Here is a 12,358-nt window from a genome sequence, read left to right on the forward strand (position 1 = left end):
TGGGACTTGGGATTTACTCAAATATTTTTCACTTTTAATATGGAGGAACTTATTCAATTCATGAATATTCCATTATATATTTTTGATGGAAGAAACTATAAAAATTGCTTCCTTATATTATGGAATAAATTCAATGCTTCAAAGAATTACTTCATAAATTAACCAGGTTGTTCAGACTTTAAATACAACTTGCCTTAAATTATTTGGAGATAAGTTGTCAGGTTTCATTTGCAGGCATCCCACATTCTAGTGTGCTTCACTTCACTGTGCTGAGCCAATGCCGAGTTTTTTACAAATTGAAGGTTCACTGGCAACCCTGCATCAAACAAGTCTATTGACATCGTTTACCAATAGCATTTGCTTTACTTTGTGTCTCTGTGTCACATTTTGGTAATTCTGGCAGAATTTCAAACTTTTTTGTTATTATTATATTTGTTAGGGTGATATCTGATCAGTGATCTTTGATATTATTGTAATTGTTTTGGGATGGCACAAACTGCGCCCAAACAAGATAGCGAACTTAACTGATAAATGGTGTGCGTGTTCTGACTGCTCCACTCGCTGGCTGTTCCCCTCTCTCCTTCTCCTCAGGCCTCCCTACTCCCTGAGACACAACAATATTGAAATTAGGCTTATTAACTAGTGGTCTCTTGGTGTTCAAGCGAAAGCAAGAGTCACATATCTCTCATTTTAAATCAAAAGCCAGAAATGATTAAGCTTAGGGAGGAAGGCATGTCAAAAGCCGAGACAGGCAGACACTAGACCTCTTGCACCAGTTAGCCCTGTTGTGACTGCAAAGGAGTTCTGGAAAGAAATTAAAAGTGCTATTCCAGTGAAGACATGAATAAGAAAGCAAAAGAGCTTTCTTGCTGATACAGGGAAGTCTGTAGTGGTCTGGAGAAAAGATCAAACCAGTCATGACATTCCCTTAACCCAAGGCCTAACCCAAAGCAAGGCCCAAACTCTCTTCAGTGTATGAAGGCTGAGAAGTGTATGAAGTTGCAGAAGAAAAGTTTGGAGCTAGCGGAGGATGGTACATAAGATTTAAAGGAAAGGAGCCCTTTCCATAACATAAAAGTGCAAGGTGAAGCAGAAAGAGTTGACACAGAAGCTGTACCAAATTATTTCGAAGATCTACCTAAGCTATTTCATGAAGGTGGCTACACTAAACAACAGACTTTCAGTAAATAGAAATAGCCTTATATTGGAAGAAGATGCCACCTAGGACATTCATAGCTAGAGAGGAGAAGTCAATGCTTGGCTTTAAAACTTCAAGGGACAGGCTGACTTATTAGGAGGTAATGTAGCTGTGACTTTAAGTTGAAGCCAGTGCTCATTTGTCATTCTAGAAATCCTAGGGCCCTTAAGAATTATGCTAAATCTATTCTGCTTATGCTCTGTAAATGGAACAACAAAGCCTTGATGATAGCACATCTGTTTACAGCATGGCTTTCTGAATATTTTAAGCCCATTGCTGAGAACTACTGCTCAGAAAATGGGATTTCTCTCAAAATATTACTGGCTATTAACAATACACCTGGTCACTCAAGAGCTGTGACAGAGATGTACAACGAGATCAATGTTATTTTCATGCATGCTAACACAACATCCATTCTGCAGTTCATGGATCAAGGAGTCATTTTGGCTACAGCTGCCATGGATAGTGATTCCCCAGATGGATCTGGGCAAAGTCAACAGAAAACCTTCTGGAAAGAATCCACCATCCTAGATGTCAGTAAGAACATTCAGAATTCATGGAAAGAGGTCAAAGTATCAACAACAACAGGAGTTCAACCCTCATGGATGACCTGCAGATGTGCTGGAAATAGCAAGAGAACTAGTGGAGCCTGAAGATGGGACTGGATTGCTACGAGCTCACAGTAAAAGTTGAATGAGTGAGGAGTGACTTCTTATGGATGAGCAAGAAAAGTGGTCTATTGATATGGACTCTACTGCTGAAGATGCTGTGACGATTGCTGAAATGACAACAAAGGATTTAGAATATTACCCATAAACTTAGTGATAAAGGAGAGCCAGGTTTGGAGAGGATTGAATCCGATTTTGAAAGAAGTTCTACTGTGGGTAAAATGCTATCAAAGAGTACGGCTTGCCGCAGAGAAGTTGCTCATGAAAGGAAGAGCCAATCGATGTGGCCAACTTCATCACCTTCTTTCAAGAAACTGCCACAGGCAACCCAACCTTCATCAACCACTACCCCAATCAGTCCACACTGAGGCTAGACGCTCCATCAGCAAAAAGATTATGACTCGCTGAAAGTTCAGATGGTGGTCGGCATTTTTTAGCAATAAAGTATTTTCAGATTAAGGTATGTATTTTTTTTAGTCATAATGCTATTGCACACTTAATAGACTACAGGGTAGTATAAACATCACTTTTATTTACACTGGGAACCTACAAAATTCATTTGACTCACTTCATTACAATATTCACTTTATTGTGGTGGTCTGGAACCAAACCTGCGATATTTCTAAGGTATTGCTAGACTGACACTGTTGAATTCTTTTTCCTTTTTTCTCTTTTCCTTAATGAAGGTAAGCAGAATCTATTAGCCAGATTCTAGGTTTTCAACATCTAAGCCATCTGCTTCTTCATTTTCTAGGCACTGAGTTGAGATTGGAACATATTCAGAAGAAGGATTAATGGGTCTCTTCTCAAGTAATGGGTAAACTCCTGAAAAAAATTCTTATTTGTGTTCCATAATATTCTACTCATAGAGTTATTGCAGCAGACCTGGTGGGCCTTGGAACACACACACACACACACACACACACACAGCACAATGATCATTTACTCCCCCGCACACCATCACAAACACACAACAATCTGTTATTTGGCAATTTAAACAATTTTTCCCATGGGGCTGCCAAATTAGCCTCTAAAACTCATTTAAAAAAAATATCTCTTAGGAAAAGCTAAATAATAAATATATTGTTTTATATCAAAACTTAAATACAGATTTTTACTCTTTCATTATTTCACTAATTCAACAAATTTTGATTAGTACTGTGTTTCTGGGTATTCTGAGGTGAAAAAGAAAATATGGTCATGTCTTCATTGAGCTTAAATCTGACAGAGAGATTGTGAATGGGGTATGTGCACTCTGAGGTCAGGATGCTGTGGATGTGGAGAGCAGAGGTACTAAGAAGCATGACATATGGTGCCAAAATGGAAGCCAACAGGGAGGTGGTTGGGAGATGTACGTGTGGCAGGGGCATAATAGGCTGGGGAGGAGCTCATGCAAGGAGTCCATCTTAGCAGAAGCAGCACACACATTTGCACCCTTGCCCATGTTTCTTTGTGCTCATAAAACGTACACAAGCTACATAGGCACACATCTAGAATTATTTTCATTATTTGTCTTTACTGTTGTCAGTTTCCTTTCACCATATTAGAATATGCCACTTTTTTTTTTCCTGCAAGTCCCTTCCTACCCTGTCTTTTAACTTAAAAATATATATTACAGATGACCTTAGAAAAAGTCTAGATATATTTTTATTGCAAAGTTTTTGAGATAATTGTAGATTCACATGTAGTAATAAAAAAAATATACAGAGAGACTTTGTGTAAACTTGGCCCACTTTCCCCCAATGGTAATATTTTGCAAAATTATAGCATAATATCACAACCAAGATATTGACATTGATAGTGTACTGATCTTATTCCGATTTCCCCAGTTTTACTTGTACTTACTCGTATGTGTCAATTCCATACAACTTGCCACCAGCATAGGCTTGTTTATGCACCATTACAATCAAGATAACTGCTCAATGCCAATACAAGTTCATGTGACTTTTATGACCATACATCCCCCTGGGTCCCCATACCCTCAATCCCATTCCTAACTTCTCTGACAATTTATCTGTCCTCCATATCTAAAATTTGTCATTTCACAGATGTTATGTAAATGGAATCACAAAACACATAATCTTTTGGGATTGACTTTTCTTCCCCTAGGCATAATTCAGTCAAGATTCATCCAGGTTGCTGCTTTTATCAATAGTTCACTCCTTTTTATTGCTGAGGAGGATTTCATGGTGTAAGTGTACCACAGTTTGTTAAAAGACATCTGGGATCTTTCCAGTTTGGGGCTATTATGAGCAAAGCTATTATGACTACTTTTGTATGTGTTTATGTGTATGTATGAACATAAATTTCCATTTTTTTCTGAGATAAATGGCCAAAGATGCAATTGCTGGATTGTGTAATAATGACATGTTTAATTTTATAAGAAGCTGCTAACCACATTCCAGAGTGTCTGTACCACCTTACATTTCAGCCAGCATTTATGAGTGATCTAGTTTCTCTGCAACCTCAGAAGCATTTGGTGGTGTTACTTTGTAAAAAATTTTAGCCATTCTGACAGGTGCACAGTGATATTGTGGTTTTAATTTGCACCTCCCTGATGACTTAACTGACTTTAAAAAATTGGATACATTCATTCACATGTTCACATATACATAATTTCATATAAATGGGTATTTTCTTCTGTTCATTGTCTTTTCTTTTCCTTTTTGGTTATTCCATTTTTTTCCTAGGTTCCTTTTCCACCCACCTCATTACTATTCCCTCTTACCCCAGGTAACTCTTGGTAAAACACACGCTATTTCTCTCATTGTTTCTTTTACAGATGTGATTATTCATGTACACTTCTCTGCTGGTTTGTTTTGCTTGAAGTACTAAAATTCACAGAAATGTCTTCCAGTTAATTGGCTTAATTAGAATGCTTTCTAGGGATTGCATAATATTTCATGATAAGGATGTACCATAAATTGTTCAAGTATTTTCTCGATAGCCATTCATTTGTTTCCAATTTTGTTGTCATTACACATAATTTGCTTAAACTTATGACCTCATGTACTGGTACGTATGTTTCTGCAGGGTATGCTCCCAAAGACGTTCACTGAGTCAAGGGGGTCCATACTTATTTAACAGCAGTTGCCAGTTTTCTTGAAAAAAAAAAAATTGAGGCAATTCGCATACTCACTAGTCATCATGAGAATACACTTTGACCTGCATTCGCATTAGAAATAAATGTGAGAGCTCCTTTTAATTTTGGCTTTAACCATATTGCTGTTTTGATCTTCACATCTGTGACTCCTTTACAGTTGGAGTCTTTTTTCCAAATGATTTTGCCATTTTATCAGGAGACATGGACTATTGATCTTAACATCAATCTAAAACATGTAATTTGCTAAAAGAAGTACTCAAATTCCGTTTATGTGTTTCAAAGTCCTTTCTTTTTTTCCATTGTCATGTGCCATGAAGTTAAGAAAATTTAGTAAAATCATGCCATTGCTTCTTAAACACTTTTACTACTAGCTTCTAGCAGACTGCTATATCTACACACATAAAAGTGATTTAAAAAACAAATAATTCAAATAAGTCATAATTCAAATGAGTTGAAAACTTTGCCAGGAATTCAAATAAACACATTCTTTTATTTTTACATTTGGATCTAGCTTCAGCTTCACTGTCTGGAAATTCTTCTCTTGCAAATTAAGGCCATTTTGTGTTAGGGAAGGAAGCTTCGTTTCTCCAAAACCTTACATGACCCACGAAACCACCACCACCACCACACACACACAAAAATAATAAAAATAATCTTATAATCTTAAAAAGCTTCCAATGTTAGACATGTGGGGTACAATTCTGTGTCTGAATTTCAGAAACATAATTCAATATCATTCTTATCTGAAATAACAGACTCCAGTATTGCATACGTACCCACAACATGGTTAAGGATAATTTCAAAACTGTAAGGCAGTAGTGAAAATTGAAGCATACAAACAATAGTGAAAATTATCTTTTATCTTTTTTGGAAAACCAATTTTCTGGTTGTTAGTTTTAATATGAGACATTATCTAAGAGCTCAGAGCAAAGTGAAGTGGTGAGACAGTTTTAAGACTGAACAAGAAGGCACAAATACTTTCGGATGTTAATAAATGATACCAGCAAGGTTGGGACAGGTTCTATGACGAAACGGAATTGATATCACCAGGTAACAGACTTCTATGCAATGCCAAAAGTCAATATTAAATGATGAAATGAAGCCAGATGACGAGCGAAGGAAAGTATGGCAAAAGGGATTAAAGGCATCCAAGGAAAAACACATTGGTAAATTCCAATTCAGTTTAGCAAAACTAAGAAAAATGGAGGTGAAGAGATGTGAACAATCTTTTTTAGGCAAGGTGACATTATCAATTTTAGAATAATAGAACCTGGTATTAATTACATCTATAAACTTTATAAATCCAGAAGCTTTATTTCCTTTAAAAAAAATACTCAGTAAGGCTTCTACTTAAGACTTCACTATAATTTTAAATTCACATATTTAAAAATTTTTTTTAAATAATAATTTTATATTATGTTATGTTAGTCACCATACAGTACATCCTTAGTTTTTGATGTAGCATTCCATGATTCATTATTTGTGTATAACACCCAGTGCTCCATGCAATATGTGCCTTCCTTAATACCCATCACCAGCCTATCCCAATCCCCCACCCCCTCCCCTAAATTCATATCTTTTGAAACTGTAGTGCTTTTTGCTTCCATCCATTATCAAACGAATGCACCGTTTCATTGAGCAAAATCTTTAAAAAGCTATAATAAGCCAACTAATACATAACATAGCACAGGGATTTCAAAATGAAAAATACTGCAGGTTCAAACTATAAACTGCCGTGTGTCTCAACGATGTCAGAGTGCTTTATGAGCTGAGATGCTAAAATTCAATCTGAAATGTATTTACTTGTAGTACTGAGAATCCATGAAAGCAACCAATTGCTCAAAGTTCTGTTTTGGAATGTCTGGGGACTTCAGCTGTGCTTTGCCACACTTTTGCATGGCAGCGTTATTATTTTCCCACCAAATGCCTACAGCTGCACCCAGCAAGACTGAGAATACAAGTCACAAGTTTGCCCTAACAACATCTCCCAGGCACTGTTTACTTAATTCTTCGAGCTTGAATAGAAACCTCAAGTGTCCTCAGACCACCTGGGAGCAAAATCCAGACACAGACAAATAAACAAGCACCCAAAACATCTGTAGAAATCAGTATGTTGAGCTTCTCCCTAAAGTCTTCTACAGCACCGTCTTATCACAATAAGCCTTCCTATTCAGTGGTATAACTTAATCCATCTGGGCCATTGTCTCTGAAGCAGTTCAATTTCCACAAGCTGTAGACGGGGCTATAATTGCTTACCTGACTCACAGGCAAATGTCTTTGACGTTTCATCATGAAAGATAATTGCCACTGCATGCTTCTTTGTCTCTCGAGGCAGTCTGGTTATATTTTTGATGTTGTGCAGTTCCGTTACCTTGAAAGAAAAATATTTTCCACTTAGTGTACCGGAGACGCTGGGTAACGGAGTGCTGAAGCAAAATGATCAGTTATTACTCTCTTAAACCACTTTCCACTGAATACTTATACCCTTTTCCAATTAACTGTAGCCAAAAACAATATAGAATGAAATAAACTTGTCTTCTCCTCTGCCCTCAATTTTGGTCCTTGTTTGCTGAATTTTGAAATAGTCTAAAAATTATGTAGAATAACTCCATGCAGTCAAGAACTCTGTTCTTTTATGAAAATTGTATCTTCTGCCAACAATAGCAGGTGTGGCACACAGAAGATTCCCAATACATTTTTGTTAAATACTCATTGGATTCAGTATCTCTCTTCTCTCCTAACTCCCATCCGTTGTGCAAGCTCCTGGTGGGATGATATGCAACTAACACCTGTTGACTGGCAGAAAAAGTGACTTCAGATTTGACATCATAAATATAAACAATGGACCTGCTTCCCAGAAAAATGCACATAGTGTTCAAAGCCCATGTACCCACTACTACCACACCCCGTTCTCTCACCAAGGTCCATCCATGATTCATGCACCCAGGCTAGCAATTCTTTATTTGTTTGGCAATTAATAAATACTTCATAAACTTACTTATTCTAGCTCCAAACTGTCTATGGGCACAAGTTCTTCTGCTATAACTTGTGCACCTTTTCTTATACTCCACAGTCCAGAGAAATGGGCAAATGTCTACTCTCTCAACTACTCTGCAAACCCATTGCAATAATAACATTACACGAGTGAACTTTTCTTTAAATCTACTTGTCAACATGCTGAATGTTATTTCTTCTAACACAAAGGATTTGAAGGCTCATTCTCATTTTTACTTAGTTCAAATATTTAAATATTTAAAAATCTCTCTTGAGGTTTCTTCTTGGACCCATGTATTGATTAAAAGTGTGTTGTTTAATCTCCACACATTTGGGGATTTTCCAGCTACCTCGCCATTATCGATTTCCAGTTTAATTCCACTGTGGTCTGGTTGTAGATATTGTACGATTTCTATTCTTTTAGATTTGTGTAGGTATGTTTCGTGGCCCAGAATGGGTGTATCTTGGTGAATGTTCCATGCGAGTTGGAAGAATGTGTTCTGTTGTTTGTTGATGTTGTCTGTACATGTCCATTATATCCAGTTGACTGATGGTGCTATTGAGCTCAACATGTCCTTACTGATTTTCTGCCTGCTGGGTTTGCCCATTTGTGAGGGAGAGGTATTGAAGACTCCAACTATGATAGTGGATGCATCTATTTCTTTTTGTAGTTCTATCAGTTTTTGACTCACGGTGATGCTCTGTTGTTAGGTTCACACAACTAAAGATTGTTATGCGTTCTTGTAGGATTGACCAATTTATCAATATGTAATGACTTTCTTTATCCCTGATAACCTTCCTTGCTTTGAAGTCTTCTTTGTCTGAAATTAAAATAACGACCCCCTTTTTAAGTCAATCTTAGTGTGTTATAGGTTTAATGAATTTTTAAATTAATATTTTTTGATTAATGTTAGCATGGTATATTTTTCAATATCCATTTGCTATTAATCTTTGTATTTATATTTGAGGTGGGTTTCTTTTTGAAAACATGCAGTTGGATTTTGTTTTTGGATCCACTGTGACAATCTCTGTCTTTTTAGACCGTTGATGTTCAAAGTGATCATTGCTATAGGTGTATTAATAGCTACCATATTTGTTACCATTTTCTGTTTGTTGCCCTTGCTCTTTGTTCCTATTTTGTCTTCTACTCTTTCTCTGCATTTTATTATTTTAATTGTGCATTTTATATGGTTCTATTTTTTCTCCTTTCTTGTAATTTTTTTCTTCATAGCCAGATATGATGTGTTGGGTAAAAGGAATTGCTATAACAAGGCCCTTAGTGGCACGGTGATGAGGTGTTGGGGAGGGGAAGCATTTTGTAGTCCTAGGGTAGGGTCTCTGTTTTGGACTTCACAAGTGTTTCTCAGTCCTCCCCACCTGAGATGGGAGAGCATTGCTAGCATGGGCAGGAACTGGGTATTTCCCTTGTCTTTGACAAGAGTACCAGTTTGGACTTGCTCGATCCATGCTCAAAGCTTGTTATGTTATGACCATGCTCTAACTGCAAATGAAGGATTTTGTTGAAGGGAAAAGACTCAATTCCATTCATGACTTGCAACGCCATCCTAGAAGCACCATCAGTCACCAACTAGTATTCTAGGTGGAGAAAAATGTACAGATACATTTCATGTATTTTTTAAATTTTAATCCTCCATTTTTGAAGATGATACCTTTGATGTTGATAAGGACATGATAGTATCAAAATAGTTAAAAGTATCAATTTGTGACCAAAAACTGTATGCATGCCATGTAAAATACTGTCTGTAAAGTAAAACTATGTGGCTACTTTTTAAAGAGTTTTGTGTTATCTGGCACATGCCCTTCTAAAATCTGTGACCTAGACTTCCAGCCTCATAAAATAACAAACCCATTACTCAGGGTTGCTGTGTAAGCTGTCTAGAGGAGCCCTTTTATTCTCTGTCACAATGAATTTACAGTTCTGTCTCAATGCTGAGAAGCTAATTTTAATATATCCTTTCTCGATATTTGTTTTTCTCTTACAATTATCTCTTTAAGATTAACATGCAAAATTAAAATTGGTAAGACAAGTCATTTTAAGCAAAATAACCTACAAAAGTTTTGCTTCATATTTATGCATATATACAAATGCATATCCACATACATATTCTATATATAGTTTTTATATCTATGTATACATGTATGCATCCGAAAATACTCATTTCCTCTTCTGGGAAAGAAAAATGAGACACCAATATTTTACAGTTTCTGAGGATTAATACCTTGGAGAGAAAGATGAGAATGCTTTTTCTGGAAAAATGATTCACGTATTATATTTAAAGTACCTAAAGCATATTCTCAAATAAAGTTAAACCCTTGAATTTTTAAATGGTTTGATAAGTGACTCACATTATATTTAAGCTGAATTTTATTCTAACATAGCACACTGAAGTTATATTTGAAAAAGAGATATTATTCTCAAGTGTTATTAATTTTAGCTAAACAAAGGATCTTGCCAGCATTAAGTGGAGTCTAAAAGCAATGAAGATTACATGTTGTCCAAGAATTCATGCAATTTATGGCAGATGAGCATAAAAGTGATACACGATCTAAGCTACATCATGTGTAACATCTAGTTGTACAAAACAGTATCATAAAAGTATTTATTATTCTGCTCAAGAGCCATTCCCAAATATTTTATTTAAATATAAAAGAATATTAGAACAGATATTGTGGGTCTCATCTTTTTTGTCCTCTCATAGCAAAAATCAACAAAACAAATTAATGGATAGCTTAGCAAAATGCAGCAAGCACCGGGGATTTTCTAACTTCTGTGCCTTAGGCAATCTGTCAGATGATGTAGTTTGAACACCATGTTCGCTCTTCTGTAAAATTTACATTTGGAAATGCAGACAACCTCTTCAAGCAGACATTGTTACACTGATTTCCAGAACAGCGCAAGACTCTTTGTTGCTGATCAGCAGTGTGATGCGATGCACTTTAGCCTGTGCTCTAAGACATTAAAGAAATGCCAGGAAAGCAAAATACTCATGAGGGGGATAAAATTCTGCTTCTCACGTTGTCTTGGTTAGGATGTTCAAGTGTTATACTTAATTATAAAATGTTATAAAATCGCACCAGAAGTTTTTTTTAAGAAGTTTGTATATCTCCAGAACTGCTCTTTTTAAATTTAAAATGCATTTTAAAAAGTACTGTGAATCACAACAATTTAGGTCAAGATCTAATATATCTGAATCTCTAACCCTCACTTTTCCCTCTCAGTATCTGGATTTACCCCCCGGGAAGGAACTTTGTATTTTCTTAGATGAGAAGAACTTTTAAAATATTTTTAAATTTCAAAATAAAAATGTTTTTATTGGTCTAAAACCTGTCAGTGTGACATAAAAATAATCAACATTTACTAAAATTTTGAAATCCTAGAGTATTTCAATAATATGTGTCAATAAATTATTGCATCACTTAACAATGAATATTTCTACTCATTATTCACATGGCTACAGAAGCACAAAATACAATTAAAGTTTAATAAAAGAGTTAATTACTTTAAATAAATATGAAATTAGCAGAATTTAATTGAAGGGAAATTACTTGCAAAGGATTCAGGCTATTCAGGTCTAAGTCAATAAATGTCATGGTCAACAATTTAAAGGTCTTATTAAGTGATACAATTAAAACCCAAATATACACATACCTAAATGGTGACTTTGCTAACTGGTGTTATTTAATTTCACTTCAAGGAGTAATCCCTAAGGAATTCAAGGTGACAAAGCTAGAGAGTTCAAAGATGAAACACATAACCTTTTTCCATAGGACTTCATAATTTAGTTGGGGTGATAAGATCACAAATAACAGTGAAAAATTTATGAAAGAATTAAAAACAGAGCTAAAGAAGCATAGAGGAACATCTGTATTTCTACAACCAGTCTGTGGATATGGTACCTCTCTACACAGAAACACCTCCCAAACCTTACTCTCCTGTCCTACTTTTACTCACATGGGTTGTATCACCATGAGAGAAATTAAAACATAAATTATTACATGTTTATTTGCATCTTCAAAAATACTAATAAACTCATCGCATGATAACACAAATAACATTTTAAAGAAAAAAATTCCCCAAATAGGTAAACAATGGCAATGTTTTCACATTTTTGCAAAACTCTTAATGTCGGACAGTTTGAAACTCATATCTGTTTCCGAATTCAGTCTGTTGCAATACATTGTTCTGACTAAGCATATACAGAAAATAAGGCCTCACCAGGATATGAGGTCGTAAAAGGGATGAATAATTTAAGAGCATTTTAGCCAATTGTGGATATTCTCTGATTCTATCTCCAAACTTGACAAATGCTTTCTTAAAGGTTATTGTCACTCAGAGTCACGTCATACACTTTTACACTCTGTTGCATTAAAATC

At 35.7% G+C, this 12,358-nt stretch overlaps 1 protein-coding gene across 1 annotated transcript in view; it reads right to left on the minus strand.

Moving 5' to 3' along the window:
• DOK6 (docking protein 6) overlaps positions 1–12,358 on the minus strand; it is a 354,731-nt gene that overhangs the window by 222,655 nt on the left and 119,718 nt on the right. The window contains exon 3 of the mRNA XM_026496474.4: positions 7,226–7,340. Coding sequence (XP_026352259.1) covers positions 7,226–7,340 — 115 coding nt within the window. The remainder of the gene's footprint in view (positions 1–7,225; positions 7,341–12,358) is intronic.

Source organism: Ursus arctos, unplaced genomic scaffold (assembly GCF_023065955.2).
Source record: "Ursus arctos isolate Adak ecotype North America unplaced genomic scaffold, UrsArc2.0 scaffold_17, whole genome shotgun sequence".
Lineage (NCBI taxonomy): Eukaryota > Metazoa > Chordata > Mammalia > Carnivora > Ursidae > Ursus > Ursus arctos.